The 24,906-nt window shown below is 37.3% G+C and overlaps 1 protein-coding gene across 2 annotated transcripts; it reads left to right on the plus strand.

Annotated features, from left to right (window-relative positions):
* Positions 1-122: 122 nt before the first annotated feature.
* DEPDC1 (DEP domain containing 1) lies at positions 123-23,595 on the plus strand. 2 transcript variants are annotated; one of them, XM_004699339.2, is made up of 12 exons: positions 123-191; positions 4,823-5,088; positions 8,543-8,693; positions 9,170-9,288; positions 9,719-9,849; positions 11,707-11,754; positions 16,408-16,548; positions 17,645-18,490; positions 18,945-19,117; positions 20,639-20,815; positions 21,929-22,114; positions 22,565-23,595. In XM_004699339.2, exons 1-12 carry the CDS (start codon positions 144-146, stop codon positions 22,703-22,705), a joined length of 2,427 nt encoding a protein of 808 aa, XP_004699396.1. In that variant the 5' UTR covers positions 123-143; the 3' UTR covers positions 22,706-23,595. The 2 variants fall into 2 exon arrangements, with proteins under 2 accessions (XP_004699396.1, XP_045148014.1); XM_045292079.1 differs by lacking the exon at positions 17,645-18,490.
* Positions 23,596-24,906: the final 1,311 nt, after the last annotated feature.

Here is a 24,906-nt window from a genome sequence, read left to right on the forward strand (position 1 = left end):
CCGGCGGCCCGGCCAATCCGCGAATCAGCGCCGCCTCTGGAGTTTCAAATCGGCGGCGGGGCCAACGGTTGTGCGTCTCCACCTCCGGGTGGCGAGTCATGGACGGCGCCGGACCCTGACGGACTCTGGGTCCGTCGGGCAGAATGGAGAATCCGGGTGTGCCTCCCGGACCTTATCGGGCCACCAAGTTGGTAAGTCGCCGCCGGACGGCGAGATCTGTCAGCCGGGCTAGGGGCCAGTTAGAAGGGCCGTTTGTAAATGCAGCCTGGTGGGAGGGGCAGCTCCTGAAGACCCGCGGTTCGATGGAAAAGAAACACCCGCTCAGAGAATCCATCCCCACTCCTGGCGACCTGGGAGGATGCAGTAGAACTGCCCCATAACGTGCGGTGACGCGGCCATCTATACTGGAGCTGACTGCCTCCTTACTCCCACGGGTGGCGGGTGGGTTCGAACTGCTGACTTTGCAGCTAGCTGCCGAGCGCTTAACCACCGCACCACCAGGGGTCCCTGCCGCCAAGGCCCTTGAGTGCAGCCAGGAAGAAGCTGAACTGCACCCTCTCTGGGGATCCCAGCGATTGCTGGACATCATACCGATTGTCCCTGCTCCCACGCCTTTACCCCTTCAGGATCAGACAGTAGGGTCAAATGTGGGTCGCGACCCCTTTGGGGGTCGAACGACCCTTTCACAGGGTTCCCCCGATTCATCACAGTAGCAATATTACACTGATGAAGTAGCATCGAAAATAATTTTATGGTTGAGAGGGGGGTCACCCCAACATGAGGCACTGTATTAAAGGGTCGCGGCATTAGGAAGGTTGAGAACCACATTAGGGGCTAATGTGACGGCATCATTTTGCTGGACCTGGCGCGTTTAACAGCTATATAGATAAGGACGATGTATTTGGAAGGATCTACCAGTCTTTATCAGGAGCCCTGGTGGTTTAGTAGTTACGCGTTGGGCTGCTAACTGCAAGGACAGCAGTTCGAAACCTCCAGGGCTCTGGGGGAGAAAGACGAGGCTTTCTACTTACGTAAACAGTTACAGTTCTACCCTGCCCTGTAGGGTCGCTGTGAATCAGCATCAACTCAACGGGATAAGTCAACTAAGCTCAGTATAGCTCCGATGAAACACCCAATATTCCTCTAGTTCCTTGAGGCTTCCTCACCCCCCACTCTCATGACCCCAGTCGTGCCTTTCACTTAGGGCTAAACCGGAGCTTGTACACTGGTACAGATAAGAGCTCACGATCCAGTTCAGCTTCACCCCTCAGTAACAGAAACTGAGCAGCGATACCAGGAGGGGAGGGGGAAGGTGAGGATAAGAGGAGAGGAAGGGGATACTGATCACAATGATCGACACATAATCACCCGCGAGGGGGGTGGTGAGAAACAACAGAAACTGTGGGGGAAGGGAGACAGCGTGTAATATATGAAAATAATAATTTATAATTCATCAAGGGGGAGAGGGAGGGGAAAAAGTGCTGATACCATGGCCTCAATTAGGAAGTAAATGTTTAGAAAATAATGATGGCAACATATGTACAGATATGCATGATACAATTGGTATATGGATTGTTTGTTATAAGAGCCCCCAATAAAATCATCTCTACAAAAATAAATAAATAAATAACCACCAGCAGCCACTCAGAGGGGAGAAAGATGAGGCGTTCTATTTCCATCAGGAGTTAGAGCCTCGGCACCTGCAGGGTCACTGAGTGGGATCTACGCCCTGGCTGTGAGTTCGATTTTCTTCAGTAGCCATTGGTAGTGGTTGGTTGTGTACAGCTATCCCGTGTTTTGCACATTTAAAGAAGCCCTGGCGGTGCAGTGGTTAAACACTGGCTGGGAACAGAAGGATTGGTGGTTCCAACCCACCAGGCTCCTTGAGGCACAGATGTGGCAGTCGGTTTCTCTGAAAGACTATACCTTCTTTATATTATTAGAAGCCAGTTCTATTCTGTTCTACCTAGTTGTAATGGCTTGATTTTCAATAAAACGGTGCTTTTTAGGGTTTCAAAGCACTTACATACTGCATCCCTGTATCCTCGCAGTGGGCATGTACTTTAGCTCTATTTTACCAGTATGGAAACTGCAGCTCACAAAACATGTGTCTTCCCTGAAGTTGCATAAATGCTAAGTGGCAGGCCTGGGAGAATTCCGATCCTCCTGGTAGAATGTTCTCTCTAAGAAGTCTGCTGCTCAGTAAGGTATTGATTGTGTTCATCCCTGTAAGTGATAGAATCTAGGACTGGAAGGAACATGAATCTGGTCACCATAGTTTATAAATTGATTACATTGAATAAAAGTAGACAAAGTGGAGGAAAGCATTTACTGAGTGATTACTAGTAAGTATATTAGTTTTATCCTTACAACAAACTAGTTAGGTAAGTACTGTTATCCCCATTTTATGAATAAGGAAACTGAGACAGGAAGAACAATAACTTGCCCAAAAGGTCATATTAAGCAATAAGTAGTAGAGCTAGAGCCTAGTAACAAATTCATGCAGCTTGACTCTTAAGCTCACTGTTAAACAAACTACTATACTGCATGGCCCTGAGAGCATAGTGGGTTACAACTTGAGTTGCTAATCACAAGGTCAGCAGTTTGAAACCCCCACAGCTCCCCAGGAGAAAGATGAGACTTTCTGCTCCTGTAAAGGTTCATTGCCTTGGAAACCCACAGAGGCAGTTCGACTCTGCCCAATGGAGTTCCTGTGAGACAGAGCCATTTTCACTTCTATGTCCCCAGGCCAGTAGTAAGCAGCTCACTGTATGTTTTTAAAAGAAATATGAAAAGAAATTTGGGGAGTTACTGAGTGGTGCAGTTTAGCACTGGACTGCTATTCAGAAGGTTGGCAGTTTGAGAGCACCCTCAGGTTCCGGAACACCAAAAAACCAGACACACTGCCATCTAGCCAAAGCTGACTCAGTGACACACACACCCCCCACCCCCTGGGGGTTTCTGAGACTGGTTACAGTAGAAAGCCCCATCTTTCTCCCTTGAAGCTGCTGGTGGTTGCAAACTGCTGACCATGCCCATGGTACTATTCAATAATCTTCACCAGCACCAAAATTCATGCACGTTGATTCTTCTTCGGTCCTCCTTAGTCAGTGCCCAACTTTCACATGCATATGAGGATTAAAAATACCAGGGCTTGAGTCAGGTACAACTTAGTCCTCAAAGTAACCTTGCTTCTCAACACTATAAAGCAATCTCATGCAGAAAATTTACCCAATGTAGTGGATCATTTGATCTGGTGATGGCTGCTTCCATGAGCAGTGACTGTAGATTGAGGCAAGACAAAACCCGTGCCAACTTCCATCTTTTTGCTTCATTCACATGATGTTACCTATTGGTCCAGTTGTGAGAATTTTGGTTTTCTTTACATTGTGTTGTAAACCATTCTTGAATCTTCATCAGTAAGTACTTCAAATCCTCACTTTCAGCAAGCATGGTTTGCGTCATTGACTTAATAAAGGGCGTTAATAAGATTTCCTCCAATTTTTCTGATGCTGCATCCTTTTTCACATAATTCAGCTTCTCTGATTATCTGCTCGCATAGGTTGCATATGGTAGTAAAGCTAGCAGTTTTATATCTAGGGTTCACAAATAAAATTTTTTGACCCAGTAGGATTTTTTCAATTAAAAAACTGATGTGTTTCTTTTTTAGCACCACTAATTCCATAGTCCACTGTTAGAACTATCACAAACAAATTTGGCTAATTTGATGACAATTTGAAAACAATTGATATCTTTTAAAAAATGTAGGTATGTAACAATGTCATTAAATATGGAATACATTTGCAGTTTACTTAATTTTCTTAGGAGCCTCAAGGTGAATTTGAATCCACAATAGTAATCCTCATATAAGTGATACTAATAAGTAAATAAATATATGACTTGTTTTAATATTAAAGTTTTTTGCCAATAAAGCATTGCCTGCTGATGTTTTGTTTAACCAGCATCATAGTTGAGTTAATAGTTGAGTCAATCAAACCTGTCTGAAGGCCTGAGTTCAACACTTAGCTGTGTGACCTGGGCCAAATTATTGGATTTCTCTATGCTTTGTTTTTCTTATGTATAAAATCAGAAATTCTAGTAGCTACTCATAGAAATACTGTGACATAATAAATACAAAGCACGGTGCCACCATCACTAATTGATTCTAACTTTAAGTTAAGGTTCAAGTTTACCCAGAGGCTCCTCTAAAGAAAAGCCTAATGATCAACATCGGAAAAATCTGCCATTCATAACCACATGGAGCACAATTCCGAGGCACACACAGGGTTGCCATGAGGCCTTAATTAAAAGCAACCACAGGGACACATGCTTTTCCTACTGAGGATCCACAAGTAGGTTCACAGCAGTTCTCCTTCCTTAATCCTAAACTTCTAAAATTAGTTGACCATCCTATGGAATGTTTTTAGTAAAAACTATTACAGAAAAATATAGTGATAGTATTAGAATTAATCAAATCAGTATTAGAATTAATCAAATCAGTATTAGAATTCATAAAATTAAATATAAAACTTTATGTAGCACAAATAAGATGAATAACTTCGTGATTTATTTTTAATCATTTTATTGGGGGTTCTTACAACTCTTATCACAATCCATATATACATCCATTGTGTCAAGCACATTTGTATATCTGTTGCCCTCATTATTCTCAAAACTGCTTTCTACTTGAACCCTTGGTATCAGCTCCTTTTTTACACTGTAATTAGATGCAACGAAAGACTTCTTTGTCTAATTTATTGGCACTCATTAAGAGATTTCATTTGTTAATGTTTATCCCCCTCACCCTTCTTTTTTTCTGCAGTGGAATGACGTTAAGACATCTTTTCGGGCAGGAATGCCTCTAAGAAAACATAGGCAACATTTTAAAAAGCATGGTAATTGTTTCACAGCTTGTGAAGCAGTGGACTGGCTTTATGACCTACTAAGAAATAATAGCAATTTTGGTCCTGAAGTTACAAGGCAACAGACTATCCAACTGCTGAGAAAATTTCTTAAGAATCATGTAATTGAAGATATCAAAGGCAGATGGGGATCAGAAAACCTTGATGACAACAATCAACTATTCAGGTACTAAACAGAAAATATAACTGTTAAATGAAATACTTAACCAATAACGTTTTATTTCACTCTGCTTTTTCAGAAGTAGTGTTTTCCTTTAAAATTGTTACTGTTCGTAATCTATTTAAAACCATTTAGAAAAATCAGTAAGCTTAAAGTTTATTGCTCTAAAATTCAATCTGTTAAATGTGAAATAATACACATAACAAAATAGGGAGTTGGGTGGAAAGAGTGCGATATTACCAGTCTATGATATTGAAAGCCCTGTCACATTTCAAGGACTGATTAATAATGTTAGTTTCATGGATTCTAGATTTACAAAGACAAATTTATAGATCTTGAAGCATTGGAAACCCCAAATAGAGTCACTGTCAGTTGGATTCAACACAATCGTAGTTTGTTTTGGGTGCTCTTAGGCAAGATGAAAGCTAATATAATCTAAGATAGTCTAGAAAGTGTTTATTAAGCCAGTAGCATCTACCAGGAAGCTTGCTTGGTGATTTAGGTATTTTCTTATTTAATCTCTAGACTAGTCAATTAGACTTAAATATTAGCCTCTTTTTATGGATGAGGAAACTGAGGCTATGCTTCAACAAATCTTGCTCCTTCGAAAGTATTCACCACGTTGAAATACTGAGCACATTGGTCAGACTAGTCCATTTATACTTTTTCCCCCCTTGGCCCATCATGCTCTCTGTGAAGCATTGCAGACTCACTTCCTCAGGCCAGTGTAGTTACTTTTTCTCTCACACACATTGGCTATTTCTTGTTATATAACCCCTTAAAGTAGGTCTTTGAATTCTAATGTTCATCTTTTATTTGTTTGTTTGTTTGTTTGTTTGTTCTCTACAGCATTGGTACTTTTTAGTTGAAATGCTTTAGAAATTGATTCTTGCCTGTGTGTCAAAAGTGATTTATGTCACCTTTGTTATTTAAGTAAGCTGCTGTATGACCAACAAGAATAGTCTGTTCTGTATCACCTGCTACAAAGCTTTCCTCGGTCATCTCTGTGGGCGCCCTCACTCTGTAAGCTTAATGGTGGTCCTCAAGCTCCAGAACGTGTCCAGCTTCACCTTTGACCATGGGCAAGCTCATGTCCTGTCTTCATGGACCATTCCTATGACTTCCATATTTCCAACCCAAATATCTCTCCTGAGCTTTAGAACCATTTATTAAATGCCTACTTGCTCAGCACTTCAAACAGCATAATTAGAATTACTCTCTTCCTCTAACCTAAATTACAGCTTCCATGTATAAGGAAATGGGACTCTCTTTCCTATATTTGCTGGGTTTTTGATTTTGCTTTTTCCCTTTTTACAATATAACTTATCAAATCATACAACTTAATTCTAATTAGTTATCTAATATCTTTCTATTATAGTCCATCTCTCTTACTATTATGAATGTTCTTTTTAATTTTTTAATCAGTAGTCTCTCTTACCTGGATTTCTGTAAAAACTCATCAACTGGTCTCTGACCCTCATATTTGAGAATAGTAATAAAGCTACAAAGTACCTAGAAATAAAATTACCCAGTATGTGCAAGTCCTCAGTCAGAAAAATTATTCATGAATGAGATAATTTGATCATTCCCAAATTACTTTATAAATTTGGTGCATTTTCATTTAAATCCCTAATTTCTTGTAGATTTTGACAAGCAGATTCTAAAATTTATTTGGAAATGTAAAGACCCAATGCAATTTTAAATAACTGGAGCCAGGAGAATTGCCAAACCTGATATGTGGGCGTCAGTTAAACTTAAACAATTAAATATTAGGAAAAAAATAAGTGTACCCATATAGGGGAAGTTAATATTATAAGACTGATAGGATCTCACAAATCAAGGGGTAAAGAAAAGCCCTACAATTTATGTGTTCGTACAATTAGGTATTTATGAGCAGAAGAATAAAATTACATTTTGATATTTGCCACAAAAATAAGTTGTATGTGGATTAAATACCTAAATACAAAAACTAAATCTCTTAAGGGAAAATGTATGAAAATAGTTTATGATGTTAGGGTGCAACAGAACTTATAAGGACACTAACGCCTATGTAAAAATTTAATGTATGATAAATGATACCAAAATGTGAACTAAGTAAGCATTAAGCCTGTATTAGTCTAGGTACTTTGGAGAAACAAATCCATAGCAACTCATGAATCAGAGAGTTTTATGCAAAGAAAATGTGCATCACGAAAACATCCCAACCCAATGCTGCCCAAGCCCACAAGTCCAACATTAACCCATTAACCCAACACCAGTCCACAAAGTCCTCCAGCTCACAAAACAGAGGCAATGATGCTGACTGCAGGAGGAAAGCTGAGTCAGTGAACGAACAAGCATCTCAGCGCTGGCAGGGGTCTCCACATGGCTGCTCCAGCACCCAGGGCTGCATCGGGATAGGTCCATGTAGCTTCTCCTTGGGGATGTCTTGTAGGAAGTCAATCTTGCAAGCGGAAGCAGGGAACTGCTAAGGCAGCTGCACCCGATGCAACCATCACAAAACAAGAGACCCGAGAACTAGAAAGGCGAGGCTTCACCACCCATTTATCCTTCCGCCTTTCAACTAGCACCACATGTGATTATCGGCCAGGCTGGCACAATTAACTAACTCAAAGCCATATCTTATGTGTGCTAAAAGTGTAAAACCATGAACAAGAAGGAAATACATTAACTATAGTTTACTGATTTGCCTTAGGAAGGGAGGGATGAAACGGAATAAGCAAAGAATACTAGGGAACAATGATCTGTAAGGTTTCATTTTAAAAAACAAAGTCTGTGACAAAATTTTAACAATTGCACTAGTTTCTGGGTTTATATATGGATGTTAGATTGTATTCTCCCACTTTTATGTCTTTGGAATATTTTATTATCAAACGAAGGGAGGAAAGAATACTATAATCAGTGGGAGCAACATGGAGTAAAGCCTGGAAATGGCAACAGCAAATCTACAAATTAGATAGCTCGTCCAAGGCATGCAGAAAAGCAGCATTGTAGTGCTGTTTTCTGTGTAAGAAATTGCTCTCCAACAGAACTGATCCTAATAATAACCTTGAGTTATCCAGAAATCAAGGAGCTCTAGTATTGCAGCCTGTAAACACGAGACCACAAACCAAAAGGCTGGTGCTTCGAACCCACCCAGAGGCTCCACAGAAGAAAGACATGGCAGAGAGCTTCCGTAGCTATTAAAGCCTTGGAAACCCTATGGGGCAGTCTGCTTTGCCACGTAGGCTCACTGTGAGTCAAATTTAGCTTTAAGTACAGAGTTAAAGTATATACATTATATTAAAGAAAGCAGGAAAATATTAAAACAGTTGAGAAAGATTTCATGGGAAAATTGATTTATGTTGTATCATCTCCATTTATAGGTAGTATAAATCAGGATGTTTCTGTGTTTTTTGAATGGCTCCAAAAATTTGTTTCTGATCTCACATGAATTAATTGCATGTTATTTCTAAACTAGATTTCCGGCAACTTCTCCACTTAAACCTCTTCCAAGAAGGCATCCAGAACTGAGAAAAAACAGCATAGAGAACTTGTCCAAAGATAATATTTTCAAATTACAAAACTTATCTCGTAGAACTCCTAAAAAGCATGGATTACGTTCCTCTCAGGTAAATCAGTCTTACTAGTCACCAACTTAAGTATAATTTATTAATAATAATACTAACCATCAGTGAATTTTTAATATATTTTTGTAAGAAAATTCTTTTCTTTTTTTTTAAGAAAAAATTTTTAAATATTTAAGGCCAGTACTAAAATCTCTCACTTTATATTTTAAATTTTTTGAAGATATGTTTGGAAGACAAAGAATTGGTGATTAAAATGGTAACGAGGCATACTTGAGACATTATTTATGTTTTAAACAAGTTTTGTTTTAAATTGACGTGCAGGATAAGGAGACAGCTACCAAATGAAAACCCCCATCACCATATTCAACATGAGTCTTCATGCGACCCTTACCTTGCATAACTCCCACAACGGACTGATTCTGATATAAGTACTAAATACGGCAGACAGTGTCTAGTGTCTGTTCAATAATTCCATAATTTATATATAACATTAAACCAAGTAACTTTTTTTTTTTTAGGAAAATACAGAGAAAATGATGTATGAAATAATGAATGAAGATCAAGAAAACACAGTTGATAACAGAGAAATAAGACAAGAAGATGTAGAAGAAGCTTGGAGATATATTGTACTGATCTAGTAAGCTAAAAGGAACCTATAACCAAGTTCCTGGGGTGTTCAGATTGTTAGAGTAACATTTTCATCAAAATGGGCACATAAGAAAAATCAGATTAGTCCTTAAGATATAGAATTTCATCTGCATAATGTTTCTTAATAAATGTTCTTGCTAAAGCTCTAGTATAGTAGAAATAGAATATTTACATATGATTTGCTTTTAGTTTGACTCAAAGTTGTAGTTGTATAGTTGGGTACATACAGGACTCCATAGATTATTGCTAGCAATATAATTTAAAACAGATAGTAAATATCAAGTCTTAGAGGTTTTGTTCAAATAAAAGGAAAACATTTGATGCCTGTATTTGCTTGTGCTCCGGTATTACAATTTAACATTTGTATTCTACACAACTTATTTTGTGAGGAAAAATTGTTTTTCTGTTCTTTCATTTAGCCTACAAACTATTTTAGGTGTATCATCCCTAGAAGAAGTCATAAATCCAAGACAAGTACTTCCTCAATATATAATGTATAACATGACCAATACAAGTAAACATGGAGTAGTCATATTACAAGACAAATCAGGTTGGTATAACGAAACATACATAACAAAATAAATCAGTCCTTTCAAACTTGCTAACGAGGTTTGTAGATATAGTAAGGGTAGAAAGTTGTAAGTCGAATTCTTTAATTGGAGATGCTCAGGAGGCTATTGTTAAATCAACACGGGAACATTTTAAGCAAATGTTATTCATGCTATTAAAAGAAATATTTAGCTCTAGGTGGATTCACACATGTTTTTTAAAAAAAGATGCTAGACATTCAAAAGGCACACAAGTATAATAAACCATATTATTTTAGTGAACACCTACAGTGGGCGAGGAACTGAATAGTTTGTGCTTTCTTGGAGCCTACATGAATAGTTAAATTCAAATTTGCTAGGGTCAAAATATATACATAAAACTTCAATAACAAGTTCAGACTCGAGCACTAGCGTCGTAAGGGGCAGACTTTCTTGTATTCTGTTATATGGGAACCCGGTGTGTTGATGCAGTGGTTAAAGCACACTAGGGTTTTGCTTTTAGTTTGCCTCAAAGTTGTAGCTATATATTGGGGTGCAGACTGGATTGCATAGATTATTGATATAAAACCATCCCAACTAAACCAGCTACTCTGAGAGAAAGATATGACAATCTGCTTTCATAAAGATTACCACCTCAGAAATCTTGTGGGGGCAGTTCTACTCTATGGAGTCAGTGTTTTGTTTCATATTTGCCTTGTGTATTGATTTCAGATATAATAAAAGAAAATCAGGAAAAAATTCAAGTCAAGTACATTAGGGAACTTAGATGGTAAAAATAGAAATAGTATCAGAATGTATTTTTAGAAGATGGACTCATCTTTCTCATGGCATTAACTGGCATGCATGACCTTGAGTTTCTGTGGGCAAGATCGTTGAGACTTTTAATTATAGGAACAAAATATGTATCAAACCTGCTGAGTTCTGATGAATTTAGGGTGCATCTGAATGTGGCTTTGGGCCAGTTTTTATCATCTAAAACAGCATCCTTAATAGTACATATTCTCATCTAAGTTTTGTACCCTTTCTAACCATAAAAGTCAAACACCTGTGTTTGCATTTGTGTCAGAAATTGCTAGTTTTATGCAGAATATTTCAGTCACTGTCCATTGGAAGACTATACAAGCCTAGTCATGAAACCACAACCAGACACTATGCTGAGTCCGTCGTGGTGCCTGGGGACCCCATGCGTTACTTAGTAGAACTGCTCCAGCAGGGTGTCTTGGCGGAGATATTTACAAACGCAGATTGCCAGGTCTTCCGACAGCACTCCTGGGTAGGTGTGTTTGAACCGCCAATGTTTGGGCTAGTAGTCAATCATAAACGGCTAGCTCCCCCAGTACCCAATATTCAGAATAGTTCACGGGTTTTATTCAAATCAATAATATTCAAAAAGCCTAGTTAGCGACAGAAAAACAGTTGAAGAGAAGGTGTTTATTTGGAAACCTCCTTATAAATTAATCCTGGATTTGAGGTAGCTAGTTGTTTTACATATTATGAGAAGAGTCAAACATAAGACCTGTACAAATTGTTAAAGATAAATTTTAAATTGACTTAATTCTATGTCATATTAAATATAACAATACTTTTTTACCCCTTGTATTACGTGTTGTTCCACAGCCTCAAGTTTATTCCAACCCAGAGCCCCATAGAACAGAGTAGAGCTGCCCACAGGGTGTCTAAGGTTTCAAGCTCATTAAAGCACAGCATCAGGTCTTCTCTCCTGGGGAGTGGTTGATGGGGTTAAACCCTGATGGGTGGGTGTTTATGATTTACAATTATAAAAATTGTTTTAAAAATTTAAATATGTTATTAGAACAACTTATTTGCTTTAAAATGCCTTTTTTTTTCTTTTGATATAGATGACCTTCCTCACTGGGTATTATCTGCCATGAAGTGCCTAGCAAATTGTAAGTTAAATAAAGAAATGTTTTATGTTGATAATATTTAATATCAACAAGCTACATTTTAAAGTGAGTTAAGAATTCCTGTTAAGACTAAACTGTCATTGCTCTTGATGTTTAAAGGAAAGTCTAAAAGACTTTCTTTATGTGTAGAACGTGCTATATACTCCTTGACATTTTTTATGTCAAGGAAATTTAATAATGCAAGCCAATCATGTATAGCTCATGCGACACAAATCATAAAATCCTTGACTCCAGGATCATAAAGGATTTTTAAGGTATGATCTATTCCAATTGCCTCAGTGAAGCCCAGAGAATCCAAATGGCATATCCAAAGTAAAATAGACCATACGTGGAAATGGCTAATCCAGAAATGAAGTCCCATAAAGCCCATCTCAGTCCCCTTGACACTGTAAATGATTTCAATATTCAGGTGCTTTATAACATGCTTCGTCATCAGATTTCTTGAATATTCATAATAAGGCTCTCATTATGAAAAAAGTGATCTGTCACTAATCAACAAATCATGATTTAGCATTTCATTGATGAAACGTTTCCACAATGATCAGTGATAATTGATTTTGTAGTTTAATACCCTGGGTTAAGGTTTAATTATAAAATCTTAATTACTTTCTTTTTTGTTGTTTTGTTTTATTGATTTACAGAGGTAAAAACTTGCTGCCCTTGCATCGATGCTGATGCATAGTAACTCTATAGTACAATGGTATATGTTATTAATTTCAGTTTAAAATCTTTTTTTCACAGTCTTATAAAGTTACTATTTTAAAAAATATAACAGGGTTTTATTAATATTCAGTACTTGTCACCTGCTGTCTACTAGGTATCAATATGGCAACAAAAAAAGCCACCAATAAATTGAAAGAAAATGAATTTTACAGAAACATTTTACCAAATCATGTTAATAGTTTTGATGACAAACCTAAGGTTTTTAATAGTCATTTGCATATTTTTTAACATATCTATCTACCCACCCATCCCTTTCACACCTTGAATTCTTTTTAGCAACACAGGTAAGTATACTTACAGCGATTTCTCTTATGTACTTTCACTAGGAATTTGTATCTTCCTCTTTTCCCAATCAGTGTTATACCAATGATACCAAAGACCTTATTTATTAGATTTCAATGTAAAATAATTTTATTCCCCCACCTACAAAGGAGGTACCCTCAAAAAACTGGAATTGCTGTGGGCAGAGCAGAGCTTTCATAGTATGTATTATGCCCACTAGGCAAGCATTCAGTAAGTCACTAAGTTAGTCCACCCAGTGGCATCGCCTGGGAAGGTTCTCTCTGGGCACAGTAAATTTTTTTGTAAAAGCAGTTTCTCTAGAACCTTGTTTTTTGTGATGGCTGATTTAAGAGAACAGCGTGCAGCTGTGAAATTTTGTTTCCTGCTTGGGAAAATTGCCACAGAAACTGTTGTGGTGTTGAACACAGCTTACATGAACAGCACTATGGGGAAAACTAGAGTATGAGTGGTTTTTCACTTCATAAAGGTGAAATGTTGATTGATAGTACACCCCGTCCTAGACGTCCATCAACTTCCAGAACAGACGAAAATGTCCACTCATAGCACATTTGGAGTTCATTCCTCCAGGTCAGACTGTTCAAGCTTTCTATTTCAAGGTTTTGAAAAGATTGCATAACAGCTTGTGACAAAAAAAGGCCTGATTTGTGGCAGATGGGATTGGTTTTGCCACCAGCCATCTCAAGTGTGCCAGCTTTTGACAAAAAGCAGCATGCCTCTCTTGCCCTATGCATCTTACTCACCCGGCTTCTATTCGTGCAACTTCTTTTTGCTTCCGTGAAAGCAGAGAAACATGAAAGGACAGCGATTTGACAACATGGAAGAGGTGAAAAAATGAGGGAGGTGCTATCAGCCATCCAAACAGATGAGTTTGAAAAAACGTTTCCAAGAATGGAATTGCAAATTTGACAAATGTATTAAGTGTAATGGAGACTGCTTTGAAAGTGATAAGATTGTTTTGTAAAAAAAAAAAAATGAAATTAAATATATAGCTTTGAAAGAATCCCAGGTTTTTTGGAAGGTACTCCCTCATAATCCATAATCATAATAAAAAATAATAATGAAGTTTATAGGTCCCTGTAACCACTAACCAAAATAAAATATGGAATAATTCAACAACTAAAACAAAGTGATTTGTAAAAATAACTATGCCCATGTTTAATCCAAGATGTCTGTAAAGTCACCTCAGAGTATATGTAATTTAAACTTATTTGTGCCTTATAATTGCTTGGGGGAGGAAATGATTCCAATTAGACTGGACTTATTTATGGTCATTTGTCTAGACATTTTAAGGTGTATATCAGTTCCGTGGTTTTGGTTTATGGGGGTGACATTGTATGCCTTTGAACATCTGTCATAGGACACCCCCAGGAAATACCCTATGGGGTTTGAGGCTTCCTAACACTTCCAAGAAATTGATTTTCTTTCTTGTGGCATGACTATTTATTTTACAAATTCTTTAATGGTACTTGCTATGTACATGGTATTTATCATTGGTTCAGTGGCAACTTAGCTTTAAAATATTGGCCATGCCCTATCTTAGAAGTTGTGAATGTTAAGAGCCTTTGCAAATATGATCAAGTGGAGGATCTTTAGAAGAGATCATCCTGTATTATCCTAGCCCACTCCCATGGGTTCACTGCTGGCACATGGCGAACTAAATGGCAGAGCAGACTTGCCCTTTTAGGTCTCTGAGACTATAAACCTTGGCAGGAGCTGGTAGTCTCCTCTTTTTCCTGTGAAGTGGTTCCTGGGATCTTTTGAATCATTGACTTTGTGGATAGCAGCCCCCCATGTGACCCACTGTACCACCTGGGCTTCATATCCTGGTGGATTCTAAATCCAATGACACGTGTCTTGATAAGAGACAGGAGAGACTGGCTAGATAAGGCTACCAGTGAAGGAATGCTGGAAGAGGCATTCTCTTCCAGAGCATCTAGAGCAGTGGTTCTCAACCTGTGGGTTGCGACACCTTTGGTGGTCGAACAACCCTTTCATGGGGGTCGCCTGATATGTAACAGTAGCAAAATTTCATTTATGAAGTAGCAACGAAAATAATATGGTTGGGGGAATCACCACAACATGAGGGACTATATTAAAGGATGGCGGCATTAGGAAGGTTGAGATCCACCGATCTAGAGGTAATTGGCCCCCTGACATGTTGATCTTTGGTTCCCAAATTGTGGGAAAATAAACTTCTATTGTGATGTGATATCTATCTATCTATATACCTATCTATATATCTAGATATAGATATCTCACATTTTTGTCCTCTGACATTAAGCGAATGAGTCCTAGTGGTGCAAGGGCTAAGTGTTGTTGGATCAATGGGAAAGTCAGTGGTTCAGACTCACCAGACAGTTTGTTCTAAAGACTCAGTCTCGGAAACCCCCATCTGAGAGGGTGGCAAGGAGTCAGAACGGACTTGACGGCAGGGTTGGGTTTGGTCAGTATTCAGACTGTTATTTGACTTCTGTTCAATCTCCACAGTAGTCTTCTGAGACAGAGGAAGCAATTAGGAGTAAAACATCCCAAACTCCTCCCTCATCCCCAACACACACACACCTCAGTGAAAAAACAATAAGGGTTAGAGAGTTTTCTGCACATTAAAAAAAATAGAAATTTCTCTCATCATCTTCATAGGGTCTGGTCTGATAAAGGAATAAACACCTCGTGGGTGATCCTGATATGCGGTCCATTGCACCCACTTCAAAGGTTGTTGGAATTTAAGGTCCCGTGTCTTGTTCTTGCTTCACACCTATTCCAAGTTCTAATTCTAGCCTTGGTCTGCCATGGGATATTTGATTTTGGACAAGTTATTCCGCCTCAATTTTCTCATATGAATAAAGATGAGATCTTATTGTTAAGAGTTGACATAATAATTTTCACAGTAATTTTAAAGCTTGAAAAAAGTGTACAGCTATTATTTTAAATGATTGAGAGTATGCTTCATGTCAGACAATATCTCTTATCAAGAGAAAAATTGGAGAATTGTTTACATTATCAGATAGTCTTTGCTTTAAGAAAAGGTTACAATTAAGGCTTATTAAAAGTCGACTTTTCTAATACTGTCAGAGTAAGAACGTTTTAAAATTTTGCTTTAGGTATAATTTTTCAAATATATCAATACTAAAATAAAATGCTAGAAATTGGTTACAGTAATTTCCAGTGAAAAGAGAATAAGAAAGAATGAGATATGCATAACTCTCACATTTCTAATGTGTCAGAATTTGTTGTGAAAGCTCAGTTCTTCCAGGAAAGAAAAGTCGTAAGCTTTTTTCTAAAAATATTTAAAATATTATAAATTATTATGTGTGAGATAAATTATACCTTGGTGGTATAATGGGTTAATTATCACTGAAAGATCAGCCCTTTGAACCTACCAGGTGCTTTGTGGGAGAAAAATGCGGTAGTCTGCCTTGGAAACCCTGTGGAACATTCTTCCCTGCGGTTTCAGAGTCAACCCTATAATTGTGGATTTGGTTATGCTTTGATGTGTGTGTGTGTGTGTGTGTGTGTGTGTGTGTGTGTGTGTGTGTGTGTCTCTCCCTCTTTCTCTCTCTCTCTATATATATATATACTGCCTATGTTGTTTTGCCTTCTACTTCTTAGGGCCAAGAAGTAATGATATGAATAACCCAACTTATATTGGATTTGAACGAGATGTATTCAGGACAATTGCAGATTATTTTCTCAATCTCTCTGAACCTCTACTTACCTTTGAATATTATGAATTATTTGTGAATATCTTGGGTATGTATAGAGTTTTACTTACTATTTTATTAAGGTTTTCAAGCTTTCTATAATTAAATTGTCTAAAAGTATGAGTAAATATGAAGATGACAGACTGAATTATTTTAAATCATAATATTGCAGTTAGAATGAAAAGTTATCTAATTCTTATAAACTGAGAGCAGAGTTTTCTCAATGTATTTTATTGGTCCAATACATTGAATTGTTGGGGGGGGGGGGAAATCCCCCCCCCAACAATACATAAATTATTGGCATGTACAGATTAAACTCTTAAATGACTGGATACGATTTACATAAACAATGGGGGTTGGTGATAGGGCAAAAGCTTCAACACTCATTCCCAAAGGTAGATCCATGCTTCCCAGATTAATAAATGTCATAATAAAGCAAGAAGACGTCATTAAAAGAGTAAATATATATATGGTAGTTCAGGGACACCATCTATTGGGTATCTTCAAAGCATGAGATCCAAACCAAAGTCCAATGACCGCCAATTCCATAATGTTGGAGTAGCAGTCATCCGTTTCTTCTCTCACTCTGGCATGTTTAGCCTTACGTCCAGGAGATAATCATTTCCTTAAATCTGCTGCAGGTGAGCTTGAGTTAAAACCAGTTTATTTAGTGGAGTTTTTCGCCTTGAGTCCTTCTGGTGTGTGTGGCTTAGGAAGGATGCTGTGAGCTTTTTTAAGGATAGAATCTAAAGTCCAAGGCATCTATTGCACATGGCTTGGCCCATCAAGGGCTGAATAGAAACTAGGCTCAAAAGTGTCTGATTAGGAACACAGTACCAAACGTATTCTCCCCTTGAGTTCTGTATAAGTATTGCTAAGTGTTTGTTGAAAACATTTTTAAAGTTATTTATATCATATCAAATGGGAAAACCTCTAATCAGACTTGCACGCTTGTAACTGAATGTTTGTTGCATGTGTCTTAAGAATTTAAGTGGCTTCTGAATTAAACACCTGCTATTTATACTTTACTAACAATATGCAATATGTACTATAGTGGTGCTTATTTTTCACTTTACCATTGTTTTGTTTTATTTTTGTCCACTGTCATACGGTTGCATCTTAATTTTTGTTTCATTTCCTGGTAGTTGTTTGTGGCTACATCACAGTTTCACATAGACCCCATGGGATACCTAAAATGCAAGATGATCCACAGTCTTCACAAGCCCTTCACTCACCTAGTTTGAATTCCTTCAAATCAACTGAATGCCTTCTTCTCAGTCTGCTTCATAAAGACAAAAACAAGGATGAATCCGTTTCTACAGAAAAACTGACAAAAAGTAATCAAGGATCTAAAGAAAGATGTGCTAAGAAAATGCAACCCATTAAATTAAGAAACAGAAGAGCCAGTGCTAATAACATAATGGGAGGAAGCTGTCATAATTTAATAGGCTTGAGTAGTATGCATGCTCAGTCTTCTAACATCAAATCGAGGTGCTATTCTTTGGAAGGAATTGTAGATGTATCACATAGCTCAAGTAAAGATGTCTCCACTGTCTTCCACCAATCTGTTGTGCATTCAGATGTACAAAACAATAAACAATTTATAGAGCCTCAGCCCTTATTAAGTCTTCATTCAAAGGAAAATTATCAAAAGCCACTCTCTGTTGGTTATAAGAGAACCTCTACTTTGACTGTTCAAGACCAAGAAGAGTTATGTAATGGGAACTGCAAGCCAAAGCAGCTTTGTAGGTCTCAGAGTTTGCTTTTAAGAAGTAATACAAGAAAGAGTAGTTGTATCAATACACCAGTGGCTGAAATTACCGTTAGACCAGATCATATCAATCAAATTGGACAAGGCAACACAAGTGCACAAACAGCTACGGAAAGTCAACCTGGAGAACCTGCCACATTCAGTAAAAGACTCTGCAAAAGCACAATAGAACTTTCAGAAAATTCTTTTTCTCCACCTTCTATGTTGGCTGGCACACAAAGTAAGGTTGATGCCTTCAATGCATGTATTATTAACTTTCAGTGTTTACTAATCCTATCTCTTGCTTTCCTAATTTTTCTTCAATGAATTGCTTTAATTTTCCCCCCAGTAGAATCAAAGGGTCTCTTATCTAAGGGACTTTTTCATGGCACGACTAGGATTTACTCTAGTTTTCTAAAGCACTTACTTTCTTTCCCTTCAGTTTCACTTATTCTGGGTCGCTCTATTTGTAATAAGTAAAGGGTCCAATTCTGACACGTGGAAATAGTTTATGGAGAAAACAATGGTTTCATTTGTAGAACAGTAGTTTATAGAAACAGTCAAAAAAGAAAATACAAAAAGGTGATTCTGCTCTCCTTATTTCGTTTATTTCACCTTTTCTATATGCTAGCATGAGTTCAAGGCCTTGGTGATTTTTTCCCTTTTCCTTTTTTTTGGGTAACTTTACCCTCTAGGTTTGCTGCAGCCTCATTTAGAGAGGGTTGCCATCGACGCTCTGCAGTTATGTTGCTTGTTACTTCCCCCACCAAATCGTAGAAAGCTTCAACTCTTAATGCGTATGATTTCGCGTATGAGTCAAAATGTTGATATGCCCAGACTCCATGATGCAATGGGTACAAGATCACTGGTAAGTTTATTTCTAAAGGAAAGAACACCCAAAATAACAAACCCACTGTTGAGCCACTTCTAATCCATAGAAGCTTTATAAGCTCTAGTTCATAAACCCAAAACAGAAACTTCATTTCAAAGTCCGACTGTAGTAGGAAAGAGCCTGGTGTAGGGGATTGCACGTTAGACTGTTGACCTCAAGGTGGACAGTGTGAACCTACCCCCAGCTGCTCCTCTGAAGAAAGATGAAGCTTTCTGCTTCCATAAGATTTGCAGCCACAGAAACCCAAAGAGGCCATTCTAATCAGCCCATAAAGTCACTGAGTGTTGGTTTGATGGCAGTGAAGGTTTGGGGGTTTTGGGGTTTTTTTTATTTTACTCTAGTAGTGTCTTTGACTTGAAATCTCAGATTCTTGAATTAGAGAATCTCTGCATTTTCATTAATCATTTGTGCCCAGTCTGTTACACTTCCACATTCTGGGCTTCATAGCTACCTTTGACTTTGCTGCTCCCTTATCCTCTGTTATTTCACAATGATTGACCCAGTCTGGCAGACCACATTCTATTGCCTTGTGCCAGTTGTATTCGGTGGGAATGTGTGGGCACTGTGGAAATTTTGGCTCCAGACAACTTCTCTCAGTCATATGCACGTCTTTGTGTCATTACGGTGCGACTTGAACCTTTATGAGAAGGTCCAGTCAAAACAGCTAGAGTTAGAAGGTGAAGTTGTGAGAGTCGATGAGCTACCCAGTGCTAACATACAGGGGAAAATAACTTAGGTCTGATTCTTAGAAAGAGGCCCCCCAAAATGCCTACTGTGTAGTAGTAGAACCGAAAATATTTCAGTTCAGTAAGGATGTATAATCACTTACTATGCACATAATGCTTAAAATAAATGTCTAATCTAATTATTTTAGTATGAGTGTGTACATGTATTTGTATTGCATTAAATGAATATAAATGAGTATTGAGGGAAAAAATGTATCCAAAATTTGAAGATCCATCAAGATGGCATTAAGCAATGTATATGTTCTGTACTGCTTTTAAAAATTGATGGAATAAACATTAAAATATAATTTTCAGCATTTCAAAAGATAAATGATACCAATTTTGCAACTGCTGATGAGTTCTATATATTGTATATTTCAACATCTTGGTTTTTTGTGTGAGATTAATGCATAATCCATTGTTCTCCAGTAATCTTCAAATTTAAGCAACTTATGTCTATAAGGGATTAATGGAACATCTGGTATTTACTGATAAAATTGTGACAAAATTAAAGAAAAGCCTAAGGCTTTGTTTAATCTTTTGGGAATTACATTAAGAAAATACTTAACAAGTACTTTAAAGAGGACTTAAGCATAGCAGGCATCCTTATCTAACTGTAATAAATTATTGGCCTCAGTTTTAAACTGAAACTGCTTATCACTTTATCTCAGGGCTTTAGCATAATGCTACCTGAAAGTACTGCTCTACTGATAAAACTTAATGTTCTGTATATAAAGCAATAGGTTCTTACTTCCCATCTTCATGTTTCTAGATGGTACGGACATTTTCTCGTTGTGTGCTATGCTGTGCAGAAGAAGTAGATCTTGATGAGCTTCTTGCTGCAAGATTAGTTTCCTTCTTAATGGATCACCATCAGGAAATTCTTCAAGTACCCTCTTACTTACATACTGCAGTGGAGAAACATCTTGACTACTTAAGAAGCGGTCAGGTGGGTATTCTCTGCATTAGCCAATTGCACCTAGAAACTCATTTCAAATTCCCCTAAATAAAAAGAGGACTTAATCAGCTTAGCCTTTAAAAAGTCAGAAATGTAGACAATTTCCATCTTTTCTGTTTCTGTCTTTTTTCCTTTGGGTTTTGTGTTTGCAAATTCCTCTTTCATGTGGTCAGATATGTAACTTGAAAAGGCCCTTGAGCCAAAACCACCCTTTGACCTATTGTTTTGAAAGTCCTGGGTTTGGACACTGGCCCATCTGAGTTAAATGCTCATCCTTTACGTAGGTGAGCGTGAATAGAATGGAATGGAATAGGCAGGGGTGTACAGACTCTGATTGGCAGTAGAGGAGAATCCGCTCTTCAAAGAAAGTGAGGGGAGTGGGAGTAGACTGGGAAGAAACCGTTCAAAAAGCAGAGAAGCAATGCTAAGTAGCCCAAAACAGTAGAATCTGTTCTAGTCCGTTGGTGGCAGACCCACACATACAGTCATGTTTCCTAACAGACCATTCCAGTAACGACCCTCGTTTCTTTCCCCTGGACCTCCAAAACAATAAATGACAAACTTTCACTGAGTCAGAACGTTCATGTTTCCAAATCAATTAAAATATCACTTAGATTATTATTTTACAGTGAAAAGAATAAAACATAGGATTAATAGTTATAATTTATTTAATAAATTAAGTCAATGCTTAGTATGTGCCGAGTACTGTACATACTCAAGTATAAGCCGACCCGAATATCAGCCGAGACACATAATTTTTACTACAAAAACTGCATTAAAAATGTGCTGAAAAAACTCGGCTTATACACAAGTATATATGGTACTTTATTATACATTAGTTTGTGCTTCCCCCATTTTACAGTTGAAGAAACAAATCAAGAAAAACTAGTTTCTTTGAAGGCTACAAAGCTAGTATGTTGTGGAACTAGCATTTAAATCCTACTGATTGATCATTATTCTATACTGCTAAATACACCATTTTCTTAATGTGCTGACCATCTCACTGGTAATAAATTAATAGGTGCTAAATTCCACCAAAATAACACCAGATATGAGCATAAGCAGAATTAGTGACTTTGTACTGTTTCATTGTGTTTATTACAGATAAAAATTCCTGGAGATGGACTGATTGATCCTTTGCCAACTTACTCATACTGTAAGCAAATAAGTGCTGAAGAGTTTGATGAACAAAAAATTTCTACCTCTCAAGCTGCAATTGCAGAACTTTTAGAGAATATTATTAAAAACAATAGTTTGCCTCTAAAGGAGAAGAAAAAAAAACTAAAACAGGTAAGAGGATAAGCTGATTCTCAAATCATATTATGCATCAATTCTTACTATGCTGCTGTTGATTATAGAATCAGTTTCTTGTTTAAAATCGATACTCTCCTTTACTACTTACTGTTGTCTCCTATAATTATTTCTGAGTTCGTCTGGCAGGGCAGTTAGAAAATTTGATGTATACGAAGTATCTTTGCGTGACTTATATACTCTCTGACCTATGGCTTTATAAGTGAGAAGGAAGCAAATCAGTAGGGTGGGAGGGAGGCAGGGGTAGGCAGGATTCAGCAGAAGCAAATCCTAGAATGTTAATAGATTTAAGATCTTATAGTCTTTCACATGTAAGAAAAGTAGGGTGATTGGGACAAAGTAGAAAGGTGACTCCTCCCGATAATGCATCTTTGTAAAAGCCAGTGAAATAGTGCTAAACACCCTCTAATATCTCAACTCCAATTTAAGTTTCAGAAGGAATACCCTTTGATATATCAGAAAAGATTTCCAACCACTGAGAGCGAAGCAGCACTTTTTGGCGACAAACCTACAATCAAGCAACCAATGCTGATTTTAAGAAAACCAAAGTTTCGTAGTCTAAGATACTGACTAAAAAATTATATACTTAAGAAATTTTAATAAATGAAGCCATATCTGAAAACTTGTATACTAAAAAGGATGTCTGTTGTTAATGAAGTTTTCCTAAATAGGATGTCAAGAGATATCAAAATAGCTTTCATAAATGCATTTTCAACGTGAGATTTCTAACAAAATACTGAATCTCAACTAAGAGCAAAGAAGAGAAAAAAGTGATCCAAATATTTTAACCAGAAACAATCTTTTTAATAGAACTATGGAAAAATTGTGAAGTATATAAGGATTTTATTTACTTGCATTTTGAACATTGACATGTGTTTAAGATTCAGCTATAATTCTGTTTTTAAAAGAAAACTTATCTGATATGTGATTATGCATAATTAGCTAAAATGCTAGTAAGTTCCTTACTTTGTTTCTTAGTGTACTTGAATGTGAAAAATAATTGAAGACAATTCTCAACTGCTAAACTTGCACTCCTTTGTGTATTTTTTTTTTCTGGTTTTGGTCTATTTAGATATATGTGTATGTGTGTATTTTTAAACTATGCATGTATGAGTTCCTAAAAGGGGCTTTGAAAGGTTTATGGAGAAATGAAATGAAAAGATAATGAAATTATTTTCATGAACTTTTTGAACTCCCCTCATATATATATAACATGCACTCGCGTGCGCACACGTGTTTAAAATTATATTTTGTCTTAAGCATTTATCCCAATTGATTCAATCACTGTCTTTTTTTTTTCCAAAAAAAATCTTTTGAATTCTTATGATCATGTATCTACTAAAAGATGAAATATAATAAAAGAACTATAAGGCACTCGCGTATTAATTCAAAGGGTACATATGTAGGAACTGGTAGCATAGTGGTTACTCTTTGGGCTGCTAACCACAAGGTCAGCAATTCAAAACCACCAGCCGCTCTGTCGGAGAAAAACAAGGCTTTCTACTGTGATAAAGAGTTACCGTCTGGGGAACTCACATGGGCAATTCTACCCTGTTCTATAGGGGTTGATATGAGTTTGCATCGACTCACTGCAGTGAGTATGGTGTTTGGTTTTTTTTTATGTCAGGATCTCTGGTGGTGTAGTGGATTACACATTTGACCGCTAACTGCAAGGTCAGTAGTTCAAAACCCCAAAATGAAGCTTTTAGCTCCCATAAAGATTTACAGCCTCAGAAATGCACAGGGGAAGTTTCACTCTGCCTCATAGGGTCTCTATGTTGCAATAAACTTGATGGTTTTGGAATTGTGCTTGTCGTTGCTCCAGATCTGGGAAAATAGAATCTCACTTTTTAGTATTAATTTTCTAATAGCTATTAATCCACTACAAGCAAAGCAAGCTGAATATTGACCTCTATAATTCTAGGACAGTATCCTAAGATAGTAATTTTCAAGCTTTTCTTCACATTAGAATCATGTAGGTAGTTTTAAAATATTCCGTATGTGCAAGGCCTACCTTATACCAATTAAATCCGTATTTTAAAGGGCCATAAAAGAGCCGTGGTGACACAGGTGGTAAAGTGGCTTGACTGCTAACCAAGAGGTCAGTCAGTAGGTCAACCCACCAGCCTACTCTTGAATAGAAAGATAGGACCATCTGCTTCTGTCAAGATTTCCAGCCTTGGGACCCCCTGAGGCAGTTCTACTCCATGGCTCCATGGCAGTGGGTTTGATTGTTGGGGTTTTGTATGTGGACCTTGATTTTGTTTTGTTTTTTTAAACTCTATAGGCAAATTCCATCTTCAGCAAACTTGGAAACTCAGTGCTAGAAACACCCTTTATACATACTTATGTGAATGTAGAGACACCAGCTTTATTTTTCATTGAAAGTAAAGGTCAAATAAAAATGCTTCTCATCCTTGTTGCAAGGTTTTCCAAATTTCTGGTTCAAACATGAAGCAGACTTTCTTCCATTGTTTACTCAAGTGTAAAGAAATATGTAATATTTGGGTTGTAGTACTAGTAGATACTCAATGTTCAGTGACCATTTCTGATTTTTCAATGTAATTCCATTGATGTATAAAATTATGATATTCCATTTAACATTAGTTTTATTAAATTTTTGCATAAAACAGGATAACCATATTTTTTAACTCAAATGACCTAACTGTAAAACTTTTGGACTAGATAAGTTTTTATCGTCAAGTTATTGGTATGCTTGAATTTTTCTTTTATAAGATATGTGATAATGTGAATGTGTTGTAAATGAGAAA

Source organism: Echinops telfairi, unplaced genomic scaffold (assembly GCF_000313985.2).
Source record: "Echinops telfairi isolate 266 unplaced genomic scaffold, ASM31398v2 ScPeMD7_443;HRSCAF=831, whole genome shotgun sequence".
NCBI lineage: Eukaryota > Metazoa > Chordata > Mammalia > Afrosoricida > Tenrecidae > Echinops > Echinops telfairi.